The 25379-nt window shown below is 37.8% G+C and overlaps 1 protein-coding gene across 1 annotated transcript in view; it reads right to left on the bottom strand.

Moving 5' to 3' along the window:
• LOC127423949 (netrin-G2-like) overlaps positions 1–25379 on the bottom strand; it is a 93607-nt gene that overhangs the window by 63768 nt on the left and 4460 nt on the right. Inside the window, exon 3 of the mRNA XM_051668666.1 lies at positions 15570–16213. Within this exon, the coding sequence (XP_051524626.1) occupies positions 15570–16213 (644 nt within the window). The remainder of the gene's footprint in view (positions 1–15569; positions 16214–25379) is intronic.

Below are 25379 nucleotides of genomic sequence, written 5' to 3' on the forward strand. Positions count from 1 at the left end.
AAAACATTTCGGATCCTGTTTACACCTGTTTTTAGTGCTGACCATGTGATCGGATCACCCAAAATGCATCTTAAAACCAGGTGTAAACAGGGTCATGGTGACCACATCAGTAATGCTCTAAAAAGGAAACAAAAAAAGCACCATAAAAGTAGTCGTGCACACTTTTCCAAGTAATTTGAAGCCATAAGATAGCTTTGTGTGAGAAATCGCTCGAAATGTAAATCATCATTCACTGAAAATCTTTCCCGTCACTGCAATTTGCAAGTCTCTTTCTTTATTTTGCATTATTAAAACAGACATGCCCGCTTTCGGTTATGACACCACCAGTTATGAAAGAACCAAGCTGTTTTGCCCTCGTCAATGACATGACATTAAAATCTGAACATGGATGCAAATGAGATTTTAGAGCTAATAAATGAGTGAAAGATTACTAGTAAGTAATGACTTAAGTTTCAGTCTATGTTTACTTTAAGATTACTTTTAGATTCAGATTCAGATAATTCAATAATTCTCCACACACTGTTTCTCTTTTCCCTTTGGAACACTTACAGGTTTGGAACAACAAGATGGTAATGCAATTGTTTCAATGTTTTATTTACATTGATTCATTTAACTTTGTTAAGAAGGCTAAAGGAGTATGTTCAATAGCATATTACCAATTTTTGGTGGTATCAACATTGGCATAGAGAATCCTGAAATTTTACTGGTATTGGTACCGACTACTGAAATTTTGGTATCATAACCAGCCTAATGGTGAGTGAATAATGGCACAATTTTAATTTTTTGGTGAACTATCCCTTTAAGCAGGACATTTCTTAATATTTCATTTTGCTAAGTTCAGGTCCATCAACATTTCAGCTTTAGTTCTGTGTAGCTGTTTTTGGCTCTGTTAATTTCTAATTGAGTTAGACACATTCTGAGTGTTGTAGGGTAGGGAGGAGGGGCTTTTGAGGGATTTCTGATTTTTATCCATCATAAAAAGTGATGGCTAGGCTCAGGGTAAAAGGCATGGGTTAATTTAATCATACACACAGCCACGGAAGTGCATCATTAGTCATATAATACCCTCTTCTGAGCACAGAGATGGATGAAAACAGACTTCGTTGGATACATGGGTTAGTGAGAGATCAATCCATATATAAACAGACAAGTATAAAGCCGCAAACTATGGATGAAAAGTGTGTCGGCTGATTCCTTCGGTTGGTTTTGGCTTTGACTTGATTCATCGCATTCAGTGTGTCTGGATGCTGGCTTTGAAGGTGCCTTATGAATGTCAGAGGGAGAAGTTGTCAATAGGTTAGGTGAAATAAATCTTGAAATATAAAATTTACCTCAAAGCTTTCTTCTATAGCTTTGATGCAAAATGCAATGACATATTGTACTTTCATTTCACAAGTCTTGCCTTGGCGATGAAATTGCACACTGCACCTCTGCCTAATCTCAGCTAAACTCCAACTTCTCATCACCTGGGATTGCGATGAGTCTTAGTAACATTCAGTGTAGGATTTAAAATTGATTAAGGGTAATTTGGTGTTGAAATCAGACAGTAGCATGCAAAACTATTTGGACACTTAAGCCACACTTAAAGAGATAGTTAACCCAAAAATGAATATTCGTTTATTTGACTTTCTTCTGCAGAACACAAACTAATATTTACTTAAACGTAAAAAGGTAAAGCACCTAAAGGCATTATAAAAGTAATCCATATGACTCTAGTGGTTAAATCTGTGTCTTTAGAAGCAATATAATTGGTGTGGGTGAGAAACAGATCAATATTTAAGTCCTTTTTTACTATAAATTTCCACATTTGTCCAGCCCCAATTAGAAGGTGGCAATATGCACGAAGAATGCGAATCGCCAAGAAAACAAAAGAAGAAGAAAGTTAAAGTGGAGATTTATAGTAAAAAGCATTGTATGGACCTACAGAGCTGAGATATTCTTCTAAAAATCTTTGTTTGTGTTCTGCAGAAGAAATAATTTCATACACATCTGGGAAGGCATGAGGGTGAGTAAATGATGAGAGAAATTTTCATTTTTGGGTGAACTATTCCTTTAAGAATATATGAATGTAATTGCATTAAAAAAACTAAATATCAATTGAAAGACAACTGAAGCCCAGTTTTACAAAAAGAAGTTTGTTAGGTTTCAAATGATTGATGTACTGTTCAAAATTATGACCAAAATTATTTGGACACATTCTAGTTGTCAAATGTAAGTAGAATAGCACAACATGAGGGTATGTTGTATCCCTTTAAGTGTCCAAATGCATTTTGGGGCCACTGTACTTTTATAAACTGCTAAAATTAATACTATTTCTTACATTTGTTTTTGTTGTTTCAAATAGATGTAAATGTGTGTCTTTGGCTGAATGAATGTGCATGTTTCTGACAAAGACACAAATACCGTAGGGGCTTTAGAGACAGCACCATCTGAGTTTGTGCACTGCCAATAACCCCCACAGAATTTTTTTTCTTCACTGTCTTCACTCTCTGTGTGTTTAATAATATATCTTTGCATATGTTACAGCACCAAGCATGCAAGGAGAGAGGAAGCGTGCCTGAGTTTGCGCCCCTTGCCGCTTCACTAATGCAACCTTAGCAGAAGAGTAACTGAGGCCAAGGACTCTTCTTTGATGGTCAGCACTGATGGTGTTCGGCTTTTTAGAAGCAAACTCAAGAAATTCCAGTGGGAATACTGTAAGAGCTGCTCTGCCTAGACCCGAATATTTATAATACATTCTGCTCTCTGCCTCTCACTGTTCCGACGTATCACTAGCATAATCTGCACCTAAAACTAGGGCAAGTATTACATCACATGAAGGCATCTGCAGACAAAAGCAAAAATTGCACATCACACATGCGCCCACGCAACGCAGCGTGGTGGAAATGATGGTCAAATAAACCAGTGATCTCTATGCAGAGCTGGAAGACAGAAATAGGTTTCCTTTGCAATTTTCGTGTTTTTCAAAACTTGAGAAAACAATATTTTAGCAACTGTAAATGAAAACCATGTCCAGTTGCAATAAAGCTATTTTATAAGTGGTGTTTGCTAAGGCAAGCATCACTATTACTATTGTTCATACTTAGGGTTAGGGTTAGGGATTTGAACAAACCCCTAACTCTAAGTATAAAATTTGCCATGTAACTCAATCTGCATTATTTGCACTATGGAAATAAATGATACACTAAATAGAGCAGCTTATTATGCTTTTACTTTTCAAAGTGATCATACTTACATTTTTCGCCTGGCAATCGATAAAACAGGCAAAATATTTCCTAGAGAGAGGGACCCAAGCCATTTCTAGGAACCAAAATATCATAGAGTCTTGGTGATATGCTCTTTTGACACTTTTGGCCAGTTCACACGCTAGCATTGTGTCAGCAAGTTTTGTACGAGCAAGAACCACTCACATTTTCTTAAAACATTTATTATAAAAATAAATGTTTTAAGAAAGGGATAATGCATGACTCCAGCCAGGTCTCCAAAGCAACCAAATTACCAAATAGAGTCATATAGGGTAACCTCCTCGCTATAATGTGGTTCGCTTTCGGTTAAGCACGTGGTGAGTTGTGCGTGGATGCCGCAGAGAATAGCATGACGCCTCCACACGCGCTATGTCTCCGCGGTATTGCGCTCAACAAGCCATGTGATAAGATGCGTGGATTGACGGTCTCGAGATGCGGAGGCAACTGAGATCCGTCACTACGCCACCACGAGGACTTAGAGCGCACTGGGAACTGGGCATTCCAAACTGAAAAAAAAAAAAAAAAGAAAGGGATAATGTGCAGTCAGCCAGTTGTTTTCACAAAATAAACCCCAACAGGGTGATCACAATCAACTGACTGTACATTATACCGTTTATTACATGGCTACTAACCAAATAAATAAATAATTGGACATAAAATATTCATTCACATTGAAATTATTTAATTTATGTTGGAGTTCTGTTGGTGTTTATTTTGTAAATAATAACTGTCTAACTCCTCATTATCCAGTTTATTACAAGACTACATGCCAAATAAATGAAGAAATTGGCATGAAACATTGATTTGAGTTTAAATTATTTTATTAGCTTATCTGTAGAGATCTCAGAGTGATCCAAGAAGAAGATGACTCGCAATACCCTGATGACCGGTTTGATATGTCTTAATCCCCAGATATGCGGTTGTTACTCAGAAATATCAGACCGCTAGATGGCGTCATTGACCAATCAGAATCGAGAATTTCAGGGACCCCTGTAATAAAATGATTTAATATTCTCCAGGGCCGGAGTGGGATTCATATTCAGTCTTTTTACCACATATGGTATTTAAAATGTACGTTTAAGTTAATTAGATTTTAGCCTTCTGACCTACTGTAAGACATCTTTGCATCTGTTGCAAATGTCGAGTGGATTTTAAAGTCTACCTAGGCAAATAATAGCACTATAGAACAGTAACTGTACATAAGCATTTCAAGATGTAAAGACTCGGAGTTGCATGACGCCATGTGAGGGTCAGACGTGTGAATAGCGAGCTCTGCGCACTTTGCTAGTTTTTCATTCTTTTTGTGTTATAAACCGGTGAGATTCGATACACCCTGATTCATAACTGTTCTGTGAGGTCAATATGTCAAAGAATTCAAAATCCTCGGGCTCTGGAGACATTAAAAGACACTTACATACTCAAGCTGACACCCCTGACAGGGCCGCAATGACCAGAGACTCGGTTTGGACGGTGCGGCGGGAGAAATTCAGCTGTTGAGTATGTCGGTAATGCTGGCGAAGGTCGTAGCAGACTTGGAGGATCTTGCTGTAATACGACGATCGATCACTTCCTTGGAGACGAAATTCACTGAGTTGGTTTCAAGAATGGGGGACGTCGAGAAACGGATTGATTATCTGGAGTCATCGGAGAGGGAATTAGCTGCTAATCTGTTAGCGACCAAAGTAGATTTGGAACGCGTTTGGGAAAAACTGGAAGACCTTGAGAATCGTAATCGGTGAAACAACCGAATTATTGGAATTCCTGAGAACAAAGAAGGCCGAGATATGGTGAAATTCCTAGACGAATTCTTCCCGAGTCTGCTCGACATAACAGGCCATAAGCTGGAAATCAAGCAGCCTCACAGAGTCCCGGCTCATAGATCCGCTGAGGGAGACAAGCCCCGATCAATTCTGGCCAAATTTCTGAGATTGTCCGATAAAGATCTCGTGTTACGCGAGGCAAGGAGTAAAGGAAGGCTTTCTTGGAAGAACCACAACATTTTCTTTTTCCCAGACTTTGCGAATTCGACAAGAGAGAAACGTGATTGATTCAAGGAATGCAAGAAACTCTTACATCAATGGAAGGTCGTGTTTGCACTGATGTTTCCGGCCAAATTGAGAATAGATACTACGGATGGTCACAAAATATTTGCATGCCCACAACAAGCAATGTCTTTCATACAATCAATGGACTGAGGAAGTCATGGTGTGTTTCTCATGTTGCAGCCAATTGAGCTTGACTCACTGAACATTCACTTGACTGTCTGAGGAAGCTGGGCGCCTTTTTTGTTTCTTTTTGTGCTGGTTCCGCCTAGCGGCTGGAGTCTGTTTTGTGGAATAACACTCCTTCAAGAAACTTTTGCATCAATGGAGGGTCGCTTTGCACTAAAGTTCCCGGCCAGGTTGAGAATAGATGCTAAGGATGGCTGAAGTGTTTACTTGTCCCCAACATGCGATATCCTTCTTAGGGTCTATGGAATGAGTGAGTCATTGTGTAGTGCTCGCTTTGCAGCCTAGTGGACCTGACTCACTGAACATTCACTTGACCGTCTGAGGAAGCTGGGTGCCTGTTTTGTTTCTTTTTGTGCTGGTTCCGCTTAGCGGCTGGAGTTTGTTTTGTGGAATAACACAGTTGCGGATGAATCTGCACATTCCTTGTGTTTATGCCTCCTATTGGCTGGAGTTTGTTTTGTGGAGTATTTTTTGCAGGACATTGGAAGGATTAGGTCATCTGCACTCATGAACATCTGGCTCATTGAGCATTCGTTTGACTGTCTGAGGAAAATGAACAGCTTTTTTTGTGTGTGTGTGCTGGTTCCGCTAGCGGCTGGAGCTTGTTTTGTGGAGGAACACAACTTCAGGTGTGAAAAAAGACTAAAAGTAACTAATCTGTGCTTTTCTTTTACTTGGATGTTACGGACACTGGCAATATGGTTATTGTCTCTTGAAAAAATCGGGCTTGAGTGCATAATACAATATTGAAGGCACTCTGCACAGTTTGTTTCACTGAGTTTAATAATTTGAGAGATGTGAAGTCCCACTTTTTTCATACTGTGTCATGCGGTAGCATTTGTATTGATTTACTTTTTATTTTTTATTTTTGACAATAAAGTATATTGTTATTATCATTCTGCACTGCAAGGATTTACGATTTTGAGAAGTATTGAACTTGTGATGATCTGCTACCTGAAGCACATTCATCCATTCAGCTAATAGTATCTGTTCTCGCTGGACTTTCTGTGATCCTCCCCCCGCTGTCAAGTGAAGCACCTGTGTGATGGCGCAGCAGCCAGTGTTTTGTCTCTCACAGCCCACTCTTTCATTTCTTTGCGTGTGAGACATAAAATACATTACAGACTGCGCCCGCTATAATAAGGAACACAATTTCCTTATATACAGGATGATATGGATGGTTGGTAACTGTTTTTCTTTTAATCAACATGCAGACCTCATTAGCCACTCTGGCCCTGATACTTTCTATACCCCAAAACCTTACAAAAAAACTTTTACAATTTTATTATGCTATGGGTCTTACTGATTGGCTCTGTAAGAGAAGAAGAAGACGAACAAGAAGAAGAAGATGAAGAAGAAGAAAAAAAACAAGAAGAAAAAAGTGAATCTGAGATTAAACCAACTCTGGGCTAAAATGCAGTACTACAAGTTCACTTCAAAAGCAGCGCACCTTGAAGCATGGAGCTAGCTCAAGGCTCTGTCCAAGGGAAACTCAGAGCTTAGCTCTTTAATTGTGTCCAACTGACTGTGAGAGGAGGGCTTCACTGATCTGTTAACACAATCCTGTTGCCCACAAACATGCTGACATGACCGCATGTGACCTGTAAAGCTGGCACTTATGTGTCAGTGGCAAAAAAGTCAGAAAATACAGTGAACAAAAACACAGGTGAGGAGAGAAACAAGTCCTGCATCTCTATTCACATACTATCCATACTAACTATAATGTGACAAGCACAAAGCGTCAGTGGAGAAAGTTGTCATAAAAAATTTTTTTCTTCAGGGCAGTACATCTGGGCACAACAGGAGGACTGAAAAGTGTGAAGTGTAGTAGTGTAATTTATTTTATTTATTTTTTAATGGCATTTGCATTTTATGTTGTTATTTTATGTTATTGTATTTTATTATATGGCCATTCGTTACAGTTTTGGAGTACATCTGGTTAAGCATCCCAAACACAACATATGCTGGTGTTTTCAGCAGAGATGGCAGCATACAACGGTCTGTCAGGTCATTCACGGCACAGTGCACTGCAGACGGCAAGCAACTGTCAACACATCTGAATATTGACGGATCCCAGCAGAACAAATTATTGTATCAAATAAAGCTGTTAATATGCTGTTAATATGCTGTTAATATGAGCAGTGACTTTCCATATGATTTATGGGGTCTGACCACCGTGAAGACTTGGTGGTCCAGAAGGTTCAAAAGGCCCTGTTGTATACAATTTCCCTTTAAGGCAATTATGAAAGAATTAAGGAATATCTCAGAGCTTGTACGTGACATGTTTTTCAATGAATGATTTTCGAAGAAGGCACAGATTCATTGCAGTCTCTAGCATCATTCTCTTTAGTTCATTGGATAAAACATTGGATATTGGTTGGATGTTGTTAAAGCTGGCCTATTCAGTTGGGTCAGAGAGTTTTTCATTGATAGGGTGCCTACACACTAGAGTTTGCACTGCATCAGAGAATCCTGCAAATCCATTGATGATGCATCAGAATTACATAAAGGGTAAAATACAGGGATCTAAGAATGTGATGCTTCATCATGCGACCAAAAGGTGAGAACATTCCAACTATTTCAGACAGGTAGGTCTAGTTGTACTTTCAGAAATCCAATTCACTGTATTTAATTTCAAACTAATATCAGTTGTGTACAGTAGAGCAGTGCTTTCATTCACTCCAGTTGGTTCTTTTACTTTGGAAAGTTTTCAGCTAATCCACTTTTGCTATAGGCCTAATTTAGAGAGCTTAGTGTCGGCTGTTGATTTTTCACACAAGTGTTTTTCCAAAGAACCGAAGAGGTTAAAGGAATATTCCTGGTTCAGTACAAGTTGAGCTCAACCGACAGCATTTGAGGCATAATATTGATTACCACAAAATATCATTTCAACTCGTCACTCCAAAAATCTGGGTTACTGTGAGGCACTTACAATATAAGTGAATGGGGCCAATTTTTTGAACATTAAAATTTTCACTTTTTCAAAAGTATAGCCATAAGACATAAACAATATGTATGTAAACATGATTTTAGTGTGATCAAATCACTTACTAACCTTTTCTGTGTAAAGTTATAGCCAATTTTACAAGGATGTAATGTCAACAAATCCTAAAATTATGATCTAAACAACTTTACAGCTCAAATAATACATGAATTTTAACAAAATAATTACATATAAGTGTTTTTATAAAATTATAAGCTTCACATTTCTGCCTTTAAACCCTTAAAAAATTGGCACCATTTACTTCCATTGTAAGTGTCTCACTGTAACCTCGATTTTTGCTTTTTTTAAAGAAAAGGAGGGACAAGTTGATTTTTTTATTTTTATTTATTATTTTTATTTTTTTGTGGTTGTTAATGCTGTCAGTCGAGCTTAACTTGTATTGAACCTGGAATATTCCTTTAATGCTGAAGACCACATTGTAAGAGTGCCTTAGTTTGAACAGATGGCTGACAATCATTTGTTGAGAAAATTTATGTCACGTACATGCTCAGATATTCCTCAATTCTTGCATAATAAGATTGTCTTGTGCTGAAGAGCAGAGGGAATTCCTCCACAAGCTGTTATCTAAGGCTTAATAAAGGAACAACATCCTTAAAACAAATCCAGGGTAAAATTTATATCAGAAAAATGTACAAGAAAGATAGTTTGTCTTTTGCCTTCCCTACTGAAAAGACCATATTTTGTTACCAGCATATTTTCTGTTCTGGATGCTGGTTTCAAGCTAATCTTTTCAGCAGGGTTAGAGGGTATTTTTATATTTTCTCATGGCATAATTTGACCTCACAATGAAACAACTGAAAGGGCCTGACAGCAAATAACCAGTCTCACCTGATCTGTCCCGAATTGTCTTGTTCCAAATTGTCTAAGTTCTCTTTTGACAAGGCCTGCCTGTCTTGCATCTCAGATTCAGGTCTCACTGCCTATCAAATAGCACAGAAAATTGCATGGAGAATCAAGCGACCACATCACTTTACCATTTATCTGTTGTCCAGAGATTTCCCTTCATCTGGGGAAAACATCCTGACAAACTGACATTTTCCTAATGGGACCAAAGGAGGAGGTGAACGAGGGTCAGAGTGAATAAATGGTTCTGCCTGGATGTCAGACACAACTAGTGGATCCGTCTGCCCATGATGGTGAGTCCAAAACTGACTGCTGCTTTACTATCCATCAGACCCCTGCCACAGGACCTTCATTACTAAATTTAATCTGATACATATAATCATTGCATATTACACACCAAAGTGTTGGTGCTGAAGATCCATTTCTGCTGCTATTTCTATGTTAGGAATAGCACAGAACAGCACTATTGTACTATTTCTGCACTATATTGAATGTACTGTATATTAGTGTAGGATACCAATTTTCTTTATGCATGTAATAACTGCCTATTACACCCTGAAGTTTTGGTGCTAAGGTTGCATTTTTAATGTTCAGAATAGCATACTGCATACTAGTAATCGTACTATTTCTGCAGTATATAGTATGTATACTTTGCATAGTATGCAAATTTCCTGTATGCATGGAATACCTGTCTGTTACACCCTGAAGTGTTAGTGCTATGGTTCGATTTATATGGCTATGTTCGGAATAGCATACTACTCCTACTATTTCTGCAGTATGTAGTATGTTTACTGTGCATAGTATTAGATTTTTCTGTAAGAATGGAATACCAGCCTATTATACCCTGAAGAATCGGATCAGTTTCTATCGCTATGTTTGGAATAGCATACTACCATACTACACCTATTATTTCTGCAGTATGAAGTATGTTTACTGTGTATAGCATTCCAATTTTCTGTAATCAAATAATACCAGCCTATTAAACCCTGAATTCCCTGAAGGTTCCAGTGCTATGGCTATGTTTGGAAAAAAAATAGTACCATACTAATAATATTTCTGCAGTATAAAGTATGAAAACTGCATAGTATGCAAATTTTCTGTAAGCATGTTATAAATGTAGCTGCCTTTTTACACTCTGAAATGACAGAGTTAAGGTTCCATTTCAATGGCTATGTCTATGTTTGGAGTAGCATACTACTATACTACTTGTACAATTTCTGTAGTATATATAGTAGAATGTACTGTATACTGTGCATAGTATGCAGATTTTTTTATTCACGGAATACCTGCCTATTACATCCTAAGGTGATGATGTTTACAGTCCATATCTATGGCTATGTTTGGAATAGCATACTACCATAATACTCATAGTATGTATACTGTGCATGGAATGCACACTTTCTGTATGCACTGAATACCTTACATCATGAAGTGTTGGACCCTATGTTATATTTCTATGGCTGTATAGCGTAGCATTCTATCATAACTCTTACTATTTTTTGTATAGTATATTCAGTATATTGTATGTATATTGTGCATAGTATGCACATTGTCAGTACACATGAAATACCCAGATTTTCATTTCTTTCTTAACTCATTTGATTGGACTGCAGAATTTTTACACAAATTTGGACTAAAACTGTAAAATAACCATATTTATTTCCGAGATGTTAACTGAATGCCACTGGATTCTAAATTGAACATGCAATGTGATTATCATTGCATAATGCGTACAGTTTCATATGCTATTTTTAAAAACAGTAGCCAGTATACAGGACTTACTGCACAGTATGCAGTAGGCAAATATTCAATTTCAAACAAAGCCTATATGTGTTTAACATAAAGTACATGTTGAATGTATGCACCTAGGCACTTTCCAAGTTATTTTGGAATTTTTCACTATATCTTTTATTTATTCATTTATTATTTATTTTGAGGCTGGTGATTAAATAATTGAAATCGCAAGCACTTACATTTCATTACAACGGCACAATCTGAGTGTGGGTGTGAATCAGTCTCTGAGTGACTTTAGATTCTCTACAAAACACCACTTCATAGTGGTTCTTTCATGATAGAGTTTTTGCCCACACATGGGTGATAAAGACAGGATGATCCTGATGTTGTCCTTGTGGGACCTCTCGAGTCTCCTCCATCTCACCTTGCATCCTAAGTAAGCCCAAGGACATCTCTAAGACCTAGTGTTCTGATAGACTTACACGGACCCGTTTTATTTCGTTCAACCTTGATCTTTTGTAATGGCCTATCAGGTTTTCTGTACATTATAGGAATAGTTCACCCCAAAATGAAAATTATGTCATTTATTTGCCTGCATGTCTTTTCAAACCTGTACTTTTTCTCTTTTTTTTCTCTTTTTTTTTCTGTGCAGCACAAGAATCATCGAAGAATCATTGCACACAGCTCTTGCCATAAATTGGCTCCAAAAAGGACAAAAAAGTATCATATCCATTAAAAGTATCATAAAAATAGTCAATATGACTCATTTTCTATATTCCAAGTCTTCTGAATCTGAACCATACTGTACTGTAGGTTTGTGTGAAGAACAGTCCTAAATTGAGGTCATTATTCACTGATAATCTCATCCTCCACTAAAGCTTGTGTCAAGCCCACATTCACGTCCAGAATTCAAAAACCGTCCCCTGTGTTCAGTTACAACACATGCAAAAACCAATGTCAATTTAACATCAATGATGTCGATGCAACATTTTTAATCTGGACACAGGCCTGTTCCTCACACAAAGACGGGGGCGGACTGGGAAGTGAAATCGGTCCAGGATTTTACATAGAAATCAGGGCCAGGGGTGTCGCTGTCCTTTTCTGCATATCGCGGTGGCCCATTTCAGCTTATCGCGGCCCCGTTTCGTGGCCGGCCCATCAGGAAAAGTCCCAGTTCTCCCGATGGCCAGTCCGCCCCTGCACAAAGATATCGTATGTCTTCAGAATACTTGGAATATAGCACACCTTTTCCACATAAAAGTCATATGGGCTACTTTTATGATGCTTTATGGTGATTTTTGTCCTTTTTGGAGCTTGACAGCCTCTGGTCTCAATGAACTGTCATTTTATGGCTGCGTTTTATCTACTTTTGTGTCCCACAGAAGAAAAAGAAAAAAAAAACAAGTTTACAGGCATACAGGTTTGTAACAACATGAGGGTGAGTAAACAATGACAACATTTTCAATTTTGGATTATATTTTCCTTTAATTAAACAGCAATACTTCCTGAGAATCTTTCTCCCAAAACTCTATCCCACATTTATTTCATACTGTATGCATGAAGGCTGCATCCTGGCATATTGGATTTTCAGAATGATTTCATGGGAGGATACAGGAGAAAAGATTCCACACAGAAAGAGGGAAGGCTGGGTATGAGAACAGGAGATGCATTTGATAAACTCGAGTCTTTGCATAAATTAACATGATCCATGGGAATTTGCCTTATTTATTTATTTCCTCCCCTACCAGGTTTAATTAAGGTTCAAGCAATGTCTTTGGGATATTTGTCTGATGGAACACGAGACCCCCCTCCCCCTGCTGTTCTACCGTTTCCAAATCCGGTCCATCTTCTGGGATGCCTGTTTGTGAACTCTTTTTACTGTCTTGAATCTCACGTCAGATTGCAGCAAACCGTCGAAGGGAGGAGAAAGCGAGGATAAAACACAAGTCTATCTTCTCACATATTAGCGTCATGGAGATAAATGGATCTCACAAGATGTGCTTCAGAGGGAGAATTATATTGTCTCATTATGTTCAGCGACACGTGGCGTGCTGTTCAGCACGATGCTTTCTAAACATTTCTTTTAGCAGGAAAAGGAGCTGATCAAGAAGGTTTTTCACAAAAGTCATCAAAGCAGCAGAGAAAAGAAACTTTGGAATATGTTTTCATTGTTCAGTCAGGCTATTTTTGGAAGCATTCTGCAGGAGGATCAGTTAGTAATGTATTGCTGGCATTTGGATAAAAACACTACAAAAAACAAAAAAAAAAACAACAAAAAAAAAAATACAAAAAAATCATAATCAGTATTTTTGTCTTGTTTTTCTGTAAAAATATTTAAACATCCCTACAACAAGATAAATTTACTTGAAAAGCAAACTTGTGCCCCCAGAAAACATATCTTGAATTAAGTTTATTTTTCTTTTCCCATTGGCAAACTTTATTTTTTAGGCATAAACCTCTCTAAATTATGTTAGATTCATGCTTAACTATTTACCAATGTTTTAAGAAAAATCAACTCAATTCAGGATACTTTCTCTGAAAACATGTCTTAATGTCTCATGCAATTTTGTTTCTAAAGTAAAGTTCTAAAGTTTCCTACAAATTACATTAATAAGTAAATACTCACTCTCATGTTGTTCCATAACTGTATGACATTTTTTCTTCTGCGGAACACAAAAGGAGATGTGAGGCAAAATGACAGCCTCAGTCAGCATTCACATTCATCTCTTTTTTTTTTTTTTTTTACATATTATGAAAGTGAATGGTAACTGAGTATGTCATTCTGCCTCTTTCTGTGTTCCATAAAAGAAAAAATGGGTTTGAAATACGAGGGTGCGTAAATGTGGACAGAATTTAAATTTTCAGGTAAACTATCCCTTTAAGGATGCTTATGTTTAATGAAAAAACAAGACAAAAATACCGATTAAGAAAATGATTGGTTGTAATGAACGAAAACTTTATTATTAGTAACATATACTTGTCAAACTCAACACTGAAGTAAATAAGGAAATCAACAGCAGACCTTAATTGCTTTTAACAAGTAACACTTCATCTCCCTCAATTAAAGATTCTTGGCCCTTGTTATTGTAGACTATTTAGTGTAATCATCACTGATTATTAGTGTACGCTTGATGATGGGGGAAATGGGCCGTGATGGAGGAAGCATTACTGGACCGCTGTCGCAGTCTGATCTGATTACCGCACCCGACGCCCGCCAACCCCTTGGACTCCATTTAGAGGAGTATTCACAGGGCAGGCCATCAGGGAGGCCGTGCCAATTTTATTATTCAAATGCTGCTGAAATGCTTCCCAATGTTGTGGAATGAATAAAATATCCCAGAACAATTTTCCGTTGGGTATTAGCTTAACATTTCCACTCTCCCCAGTCCTCTCATTATGAAAGAGTGGAACATCAGTCAGCGCTCTGATAGGCCTCTCTCTGCATGTCCATTTGTCTACTTAACCCATCCCATTCCCTATCGCTGTTAAAACAATTTCCTCTCTGACATACCCGAATAAGTATTGATTGAGGGTTTGCATTACCGGAGGTTTGTGCCGTGCATTGATTCCCCTTTACTGGTGGACATTTTTATCATAGCTGCATGTGTTTGCCAACAGAAAACCTAAACGTAAAGAGCAACTGGTCTGAAATAATGCAAAGATGTGTCTATTCAAATTTGTAGTGGCACTGCAAATGTACTCTGGCAGGTATAAGAAGGAAGTTGACATAATATTATATAATCTTAATATACATACATATACAGTATTTATATATATATATATATATATATATATATATATATATATATATATATATATATATATATATATATATATATATATATTTATACAGTATACAGTATTTAACCAATACAGTACATATTGAAGTAATCTTTCATTGAAAATCATGACGTCCGTTGCGCATTCATAAACGTTATGAGAGAAGATTCTACACAGTTGCTTGCATGTTCATGCAAGAACATGCATTATGTAGTGCTAAAATCAACAATGCAAGTTCTCCTGTGAACACGCATTCTGAAAACTTGGAATATGACATACTTTTTGGATCCTCTTTTTAAGCTTCGAAGTGAGACGCTATCACCTGCTATTGCTTTGAAAAAATGCACCGCAATATTCATTAAAACACCTTTGTGTGCAGCACAAGAAATTACGGGGGTGGGTATAGTGACAGAATTTTCCTGCAATTTTTTCAATATTTTTGCGATTTTAATTGTATTTAAATTGTATTTAATTGTATTTTGATTGTTTACATTTAAACAGTTTTGACATGTCAGAAATGAGCCTAATTTATATTTATGGTGGGGTCATATTGAGCCATGGCGCTCAATTGGAAGACGTGGGTTCGAATATAACCTGTGTTGTGTCCTGATTTTTTTTTCATATCTCTTTCTTTCTCCATAAAATGGCAAAAAGCCAAAAAAAGAGTGAAGATGCAATACAAAAAAAAGCAACAAATTGTCATGACAAAAACACAGTGTTGTGCAACATTACCTTGCTGGTATTTCGATATTGGAGATGGCGTAAAAGTACTTGAGCAGGTTGTCTCGTTGTACATATGTTCCTCCGAGCGCTGGTCTTAGCAGCCGAAGCCGCAGGTTTGTAAAGGTGAAAAAGTCTCGGAGGCCTTTCATACTCTCCATGCGTGTGTACAAATTGTCCATGTTTTGTAATTTTGGCCCAGCGAATATGGAAAAGCGGTCCCACACCTCGAACCGCACGTTCTTCTCATTCTTAGAACCAACCCAACGAGAGTATTGCTCGGTACAGATGACCCTGGTCACGTTAGTGGCCGACAAGTCCTGCACCCTTTTTGGCAACATCCCGAAGGCGTCCATGCAGTCATCGGCGTAGTACTGGTAAGGCTGCCAGGTTCGCCCGTAATTCAGGGACTTGTCCAGCACCATTATTGTGGGCCGCCCATACTCAAAGGTTATCTGGATGTCATCTGTTAACTCAAGGCTTTTGTTCCAGGATAAAGATATGTTGGCCAGAAGAGGCTCAGGAAACCGACTCCATGTTACCGTCTGCCAGTACGTGATAAGTCCGATTCTTTCCCGATCTTGCATGAGCTCTGGAGGATGGGCGAGTTCTTTGGTGGAGGCATCGCATTCGTCACTACACAGGTATGGGTTTTCCTACCGAAAATGAGGACAAAAGAGAGATAAATGACAGGTAAAATAATATAATGTATAATGTAAATATAAAGACAGGTATAATTTTATGGAAGGATAGCTCAGTCCACATCAGCTGTTTGCATCTGGTGGATCACCACCCAAAATGGATGGCAGGTCTGTTCTGATACAGTCATAAAGAGCAGAGGAAAAAACAATGCTAAATGCAAATTACAGTACAATACAATATTATAGAGAGCACCCTCCTTGTTGCTTGAATATTATCATAGCATACTGTATCTTAGCATAGTGCTAGGATCTGCAAAGCCATGGGTTTGATTCCCAGGCAATACACACACTGATAAAAATGTGTACTTGTAAAATGTGTGGATAAACATTTCTGCCAAAAAACATGTAAATGTAAATGTATAATAAATTGTGCAGTGAATAAAAGTTGAACCATTGGAATTAAAGTAAGTTCAGGAAACCAATAAACCATTTAATACATTCCAAGCATTTCACGTTTGTACAGCCTGATCTCATGAAAAAAAAAAAAAAAACGTGACTGTGGAGACATTTTTGCTAAATGATATTTTGTGGTTACTTAACCATAATGGGAGAGTTCCGAGGCGATATGTCCACGTGTGGTGCTAAAAGCGAGTTTAATGTTCTCCCAAACAGTTCTCTTGAGTTTTAATTAACAAAATCTACCTTCCTCCCTAATTCTTAAAACTAAACCTAACCGTTAGTGTCATAAAAAGCAAATGTGACATGAAAAACGTAATTGCTGAAGCAACCATGTCATTTAGTGGTGTTTCTAACACTTTTGACTCAAGTGTTGAACAGTGTGTTCTTCAGGACTTGCACCCCAGTCCTTTACATCATAAGTAAAATGCTCTATCTGTTGAGCTACGGTGCAAATAGATCGCACTTAAACAAACTTGCAAACGTAGTTGGTTATGTAATGCAAACGTTAAAATGTTTCGCCTTACAAGTCATGCACTTTAGTGAAAGTGTTTTGATGTCATAAGATAGCATCATGTGAGAAACATGGCGAAAAGGGTTTATAAACAATAAAAGTCAATGTTGTAACACCTCTAGTGTCCAGGAAAGTGCTGCAATACATTTTGCAAAAATGTAGGTTTAGTAACGTGATTCTATGAAACAAGGTTGCTTTTAAACATTAAATAATTTTGGCACTGTGTTGGGTCAGCAAATCCAGCTAAAAACCACTGTTCTATAGGATAACGTCTTTTCATTGATGAACAAATATAGGCATCAGGTATTCTTGTTTATTTTGTCACTTTTTATTAATAGACACAGTAGAGAGGTCAGGAAAGGTAAAATAAATACATACACCTCTCAAATGACCACTACAGATCAAAATAATATAATATTAATAATAATTAATAATTAATAATTCCTTTCATTTATATAGCGCTTTTAGGCACTCAAACTTTACATAGCAGCAGGGGAATCTCCTCAGCCACTACCATTGTGAAGCATCCACCTGGATGATGCTACAGCAGCCATAGTACATGAGAACGCCCACCACACACCAGCTATTGGTGGAGAGGAGAGTACAGTGATTTAGCCAGTTCATATGTATAGGGGGTAATTAGGAAGCCATGATGGATAGAGGACAATGGGCAAATTTAACCATTTTAAATAAATGGTTTAAGTTTTAATTTTGTGAAGAAATTCATATGCAGGCAGTGGGCAAAATTTATATTCATCAACAAAACCACTTTCAAGCTTTTAAGCATGAGCCTTTAGATCAAAAGGCAAAGGTAAATTAAACTGATGCTTAAACATCTCTGTGTTTAAATGTCTCCTTTCCAAAGTTCCCATCATTACTGTTACTGTTACTAATTTCAGGGTTTGAACCTTTGCCCCAGTGACACACCAGGTGTACGGATTAGCCTTCAGTTTGCCATCTGGCCACCCCTGAACCCTTAATTCCCTTGTAAATAAGCAACAGCCATCACAGACTATAAGCATTCGAGGAGTTAAAAGTCTCAGCTGAGATATCCGCCTCCCTCCGCCCAAAAAACACACACACTGCAACCTTTAAAACTGACAGTTCAATGTCCAGGGATAATTATTATTTTATAGCCAGCACACTTAAATTTTCCCGGGCCAAGCGTCTTCATGGACCATTAGCTTTCATTAAGAAATAATTCAGGCTACCTGTCTCAACCATCTGGAGCACCTTAGTGCTTTGATCCATAACCAGAGAGCACCTTAGCCTAACTCACTCCTCAGTTTCATTGCTGAAACTCTACCTGCTACACCAAATCCAGTCCAACTGCTGCACCAGGTGGTTCTTCGACTAAATCTCCAGCTATCCTCGCAGGAACCTTGTCACATCTAAAGAGCAGCACAGCCCTAAGTGGAATGTTTGCCCACTGCTTAGCAGCAGGAAGCCATGTCAGTAAACAGGGAATGCAATCATTTGCCCTCCCTCTGGTGGTCTTACATAAACTCTCGTAGACATACAGTATGTGGCTATGTTGGCTTATGTCACTGGACAAAGCCAAGGAAAACTTGGAAACAATGACTAATGATTAGCAAGACAAAAAAAGGCTACTAAATTGTAACATAATTCACCCAAAAAGTAAAATTCTATAATCATTTACTCACCCTCATGTTTTTCCAAATCCGCATGACTTTCTTTCTTATGCAGAACACAAGAGATGTTTAAATGAATATACTTAACGGACTGTCTTCTTAATACAATGGCAGTGAATAGTGCTTCACTTTAAAGCACCCAGAAGTTTCATTGTAGTGTAATGGTTGGCTTGTACGTCATTTTCCAAGTCTTCTGAAGACACACAATAGGTTTTGGCGAGAAACAACCCAAAATTTAAAGGGATAGTTCACCTAAAAAGGAAATTTCTCTCATCATTTACTCACTCTCATGCCATTCCAGATTTGTATGACTTTCTTTCTTCTGCTGAACACAAATTAAGATTTTAGAAGTATATCTCAGCTCTGTAGGTCCATACAATGCAAGTGAATGGTGACCAGAACCTTGAATCTTAAAAAAACCCATAAAGGGGGCATTAAAGTAATCCATAAGACTCCAGTGGTTAAATCTCTTCTGAAGTGATATGATAAGTGTGGATGAGTATCAGATCAATATTTAAGTCCTTTATTACTATAAATAAGTGATATGCATGAAGAAATCAAATAGCCAAAAACAAAAGAAGAAGAATGTGAAAGTGAAAGTGGAGATTGATAGTAAAAACACTTATCATATCACTTCTGAAGATATGGATTTAACCATTGGAGTCATATAGATTACTTTTATGCTATCTTTATGTGCTTTTGGAGCTTCAAACTTTGGGTAACTATTCACTTGCATTGTATGGGCCTACAGAGCTGAGATATTCTTTTAAAACTCTTAGTTTGTGTTTTGCAGAAAAAAGAAAGTCGTGCACATCTGGGATGGCATTAGGGTGAGTAAATGATGATAGAGTTTTAATTTTTGGGTGTAAATCTTGATGTCTATTGTGTGTTTATGAGTGCTATGAGAGAAGCTCATTCAGAGTGGCACATGTGTTCACACGAAACCTTGTATTGTTTAGAGCTAAAACCAATGCAAGTTCTTACATGACCACCTTCATATGTCTTCAGGTGACTTGGAATATGACGCAGATGCTACAAAAGATGGTTCACAATTTTCATTGAAACATCTCCTTTTGTCTTCTGCCTAAGAAAGTCATACAGGTTTGGAACACCATAAGGATGAGTAAATTATCACCTTTTTTTCAACTGTGGGGGAACTATCCCTTTAAAATACTGGCTTACTTTACCTGTCACATGAATAAGTTTAGTGATGGCACCCAAAGCAAGCTATTTATACCTGAATGCCGCTAATGCAGTCAGTGCAATTGTCACTGATCCTCTGAAAGACTAATGACATTAGCTGGGCATGTCCATCTCATTGGCTTCCCACACATTTCAATGGAATTCCCCACATGTCCTTTATGAGTCTAGTTATATTGCACATTTAATATATGGAATAATATGCAAAAACTGCCTAGGAGAGCCCACATTGCATTGTGGGACTGAAAACAAGAGGCTGACCGAGTTATGAAAAGAAAGATGGATGTGTTTTCTTAAAATAAACATGCTGAATCAGGAGATTTTGTTAACAAAAATCGGAAGAAAAAAAAATATTCGGGGCTTGAAAGGAAAACTTTGACATGTTTCATAAGAGCAGTCATTTGTGGTATTATAAAATGTTCTGACCGCAGCTAACAAGCTATGAAGCACCACTAGTCCTCTGCATGGAAAGGTGGCCCTCTTTTTTTTGTGGTATGAGTTAATTACAATGAAGGCAGATCCCTCCGGATATGGAGTCTTATAACAGCTGACACTGAACAGCTTCAGAGGGATGCAGTCGCCTAATTATACCAGCCAGAAAGTGACTTGCACAAGAGTTTCAACTGTCCCGGAGAGTGCCAGAATAGACTTTAAAATGCAAATACATTATATAACCATTTGAAAGCAATTTAGTCAACTTATTGCTGTTTGCGCAGTCGTTCCTTTGGAATTTTCATGGATTTGGAGTGCATTTCACATGCATTTTAGATGTGTTTTACTAATGAAAATACTTAGTCACTTCTCTATAGGGGAGACCGCGGCTAGTTTTCAAATGGGAAAGTTGTCACAAGACCTACTGTTTATCTCAGGAACAAAAAGGGTTTTAGTCAAAAGTGCAATTACACAAATGTGTGATGTTTTCCAGCAGTGGTTTATATGTTGGTTCCAAATCTCAAGTTGCCACTTGTGTTATAAATGTTCTATATTTATGGAGTTTATTAATTAAATATTTGTTAGCCAAAATAATGACTATTTGTATGTTTGCTGTTTCATGTTTTGTGTTTCATAATTGTTTCATTGTTTACATTTTGCTGAAAAATAGGCTGTTTAATGTTAGCTTCCATAGTGACAGCTTAGCCCATATTTGTGATATCATGATCCATTACTGGGGCATGTTTTCACAAAAGGTCAACGTGTGTTCAATAAACTGTATCTTGCTTCCTGTTCAATACCATTTAGCCATTTAGAAGATACTTGTATCCAAAGCAGCTTACAAATAAGGAACATTGTCAGCAATTTGTCATACAATAACACTGCAAATGTTCAATAGCTTTTTGTTCTTGTAGCCAAGACTTCAAGTTATGTGCCTTAATTGACTTTAAAAAAATTTATCTATCGTGCTAAATATTCACAGGATTTAAAGTGTGACAACTAGCCCTGTTAACCTATCCTCCTTTAATACTGATTTTTTTTTTCTAGATATATTTGGTTTTGATACTTGTTTTGATACCCCCAGTGAGGTTCTCGTTAAGAAAATTATATTTATAAATCAATTAAATGCAATCCAGTTTGAGGAATGTAAATTACTACACAAAGACATGGTGATTTGAAGAATCCCCAAGACCTGAGGCAGCATGAAAATTGGCAGATGGGGATTATTGTGTGTGGACACATGGGAACAAACTCAGCCCCCTTTGGGATTACAAGATGGGGAAGGATGCGCTTTGAATTCATGGAAAATCCATGAGAAAGGACAAAAACTAACCAGCTACAGGATTTTCCATGACAGACAAATTCATCGCCAAACCATACAAGACACAGTTAGAAAAGAAATCTAGACCAAATGTTTTTATTTTCCCAAGGTACATTGCAATACAGTTACTCTAGCTAAATTTAGTCCTGGCCGTTAGTGTGTTTCTAAAATGGGCCAATAGGATTATTCCTCTTATGGCACTACGGCTGGAGTGAGTGGTTTCATTCGAATAATATGTGTGATTATAAGCAATGGAGGTTGTGTTTTGCTTCAAACGGGCATGCACACAGACATACTGTACAACACACAACTTGGTCAATGTTCAACTGTGTACTGTATGCAGCAATAGATCATTCTGCTTAGCTAAGCTGAGACCTTTCCTTCCTTCTCATCTTTTATACTCTCTCTCTCCCTAATTAGCAAGCACTATATACAACGAGAGCTTCCAGCGGTAGCTAACATCATGCAAGAAGGGGATAGAAAAAAAGCAAGGCACTGAGTAAAAATGCAACGGCATCTCCTGTGGGCGCTGAGTGACTGAAATTTCCTCTAAATCTTTAATGAGTCGGAAAGCTTCTCAAAGAATGTGAAGTTGCCAAATCTAGGGGGCTTATGCTGATCAATTAACTCGCTTTCAATGTGGAGAAAAAAGAACGCTGATTATAAACACAGTTCCATCCAGCTTAACAGAGTGCCAGATGCAGTATATCAAATATATGCTTTATATGGCTTGTGAGATTCAAATAACGGGGGAACCCAGTTGGAAAGACCAGCATATATTTTGGATGCTGGTTTGTGCTTGCGTCCCAGCCAGACTTACTAACTAGCTCAACCACCAAGACTTTCTTGGTCAACCAGCTTCAACAGAAAGACCAACAATGGTTGACCAGAATTTTTTTCTGGTGAGCAGCATGGCTATGCTGGTCCACCAGCGAGACCAGCACCAAACTAGCACAAACCAGCCTCGACCAGCTAGATACAGTAGATTTCATCTATCTGAAATTGATTGGATCAAGAAAAGTGGGCATTAGATACACTATAGAGCGCAACAGTCAGGTTCTGGTAGTAAATTTTTCCACGGGCAAACAAATTTTTAATGATAAACCTTTAACCTCATGTGACCCCATGTCTTCCTGCGCAGACATTGTGTTTTGTCTTTGCAATACGCTATGCATTTGCTTTTCATTTAAACTGACTGATTTCCGTTCAGGACACTCTGGGTTGTCTGTCAAGTGTTAAACTTTTGACGCACCAAGTCATGTGACAAAACAATATGAAATGCCACCAAAACTACACCTGGTAAGAAACCTCATTAAGTTTTTACATTGCAAGCTGTTCAGTCAAAAGACCAGACTTGCTAGTTTCATCCAATATGCCATTTTGAAAATTTGAGCGATTTATTGCGAAACGGCATGCTGTTAGCATAATGGCTACTTACGAGGACTATAGGTCTTTTTCGCCCTTAGAAAACCTATATTCACCGTACATTATCACATTGAGAATCAATGGGCTTATCCAAAAGCTGAAAAATGTTGCTTTCAGAGGCTTTATATGGAGTTAAAATGAAAATAAGGTGCATTTTGTCATGTTTATCATGCCGCTTTTAAAAGACGTTGTGTCAAATTACAATTCAGATACGGAGATTGAAACCATTCGTTTTCATTCTGCTCTGCGTCTTGCTGTTCTTGAGCCCATCTGTGCAATTTTTAATTGTTGGTGTATGTAAATATGCACTAGCTGGACATCTTTGACCGTTTGGATGCGTTTCTGGCGATCTGCGCCTCAGTGCACCTGTGTGTAAGCATCAAGTTTCACCGTGCCATGGACTGTGTTTGTGTGGCTAATATCATCGTGGACTGCTTGTCAACCAGTCATAATACGATTCAAGATTTGCAAAGGAACTGTTATTGAACAATGGGGCAGTTAAAAACACTTGGACTTGACTGAAAAATTGTGAGTAAACAGTTTCATTCATGAATTTTTCATATGTCGTGACTGTTTGATAGATATGGTGTTGATGTGTCTGAGTGAACAGTTTAATATATTCGGATGTAATGTGTTGAATGTGCATAATATGTAAACTCTAAAATTTTGTTTTACAATGTTGTGGAGAGCTTATTGGTTCTCTTCCGATTGAGTTTCAAATATGGCTGAATTTGAGGGGCTGCACGATGTTCAGAACAGTGGCTGTTTACACTAAAGTTTAAAGGAGACGCTAAGGCCAAAACCAAGCGTTTAAGACAGAGGGCCAGAGACAGGGTGGAAAATTATAATTTATTATTAAACTATGATCTTTTTGGTGCAAAAAAACTTTACTGACATTATCAGTGGACCTCAGGGATATAATAAAATTATTTTTAAAAAAATTGCATTTCATGACCACTTTAAGTCATTCACTAAATAGGGAGCAAGGGAGAAAGGGATCATCCTATAGCTTTCCTACGCAGCCAAGTGCATTCACTCCTAAAATATATATATATATATATATATATATATATATATATATATATATATATATATATATATATATATATATATATAATATTTCCACATAACCCATGTTGCTGTAAAGGCATTACAACAGCAATAAATGATTCGCCTACTACTGCTAAGAGTCACAGGCAAGGCATTTCCAGTCAAGGACGTCTCCTACTAAATTGTAAATTCCTTGACTTGTAACTGTAAACAAGCGTGAAACTGCTCCTTTTTAATACCAGATTTTAGCCATGAAACTGCTGCTGCTTCAGAACACACTCGATAAGGCGGTATGATTGCAGGCACAGAGAGTTATTCTCACGTGAAGCAAGTTTGATCTTGTGAATGCCAGAAGGTCCTGTCAGTTTAAAAGTGCCTGGCCTCTCTGCCCCTCTTCCCTCTCTCTCTCTCTCTCTCTCTCTCTCTCTCTTTCAACATCTGAATGCAGAGCAGGCCTGATCAGTGGATGAACAGTCAGCTTTTATCGATCTGAGAAGAAAGTGCTGACAGGGAAGGACATGACTACACCCTTCTCCTTAAACTCATCTCTAGTTTCATCTGCTCGGTAAGCCATCTCAGGTCGACATGAAAAAATATTCTGTAATCAGTATGCGCAAAATATACGCCCTTGTGTCAGGTTATTGTATGAATAGCGATGAGGGCGAGGGAAATTCATGTGGCGCAATCAATTAAAAGTGGGAAACTTGCTAAAGTTGGTGATCAAATCAAAATTTTTTGTAAATACTAAAAACAGTATTGCTGATGTCCGTTTTGCTATGCTTTAGCTACATGTGCTTTGAATGCTTATGTCAAAAGAGTCCATGTTTGAAGTTCAGCTTGAACTTAGCTGACACTGAAGTCCCAGGCAAATTTTGTTTTTTAGTGTTTCAGATCGGATCGCGCCCGGTCGACCACATTACTTTTCAAAGTATACTCAATGCATTTGACACATGCACACTACAGCTGCTTTGTTGTACTATTTTAGTACAGCCAATGGCAGGCACATAATGTGTGTTTTCCGATCAGCAAAGTATACTTTGGCCTTGAGGCATTACTGCTTAGTTATAGGCTGATATATCAGCCAGACTGATTTACTTGCCGATATTTCTGCCCCAATATTTAGCCATTTTC

This window comes from Myxocyprinus asiaticus, chromosome 33 (assembly GCF_019703515.2).
Source record: "Myxocyprinus asiaticus isolate MX2 ecotype Aquarium Trade chromosome 33, UBuf_Myxa_2, whole genome shotgun sequence".
NCBI lineage: Eukaryota > Metazoa > Chordata > Actinopteri > Cypriniformes > Catostomidae > Myxocyprinus > Myxocyprinus asiaticus.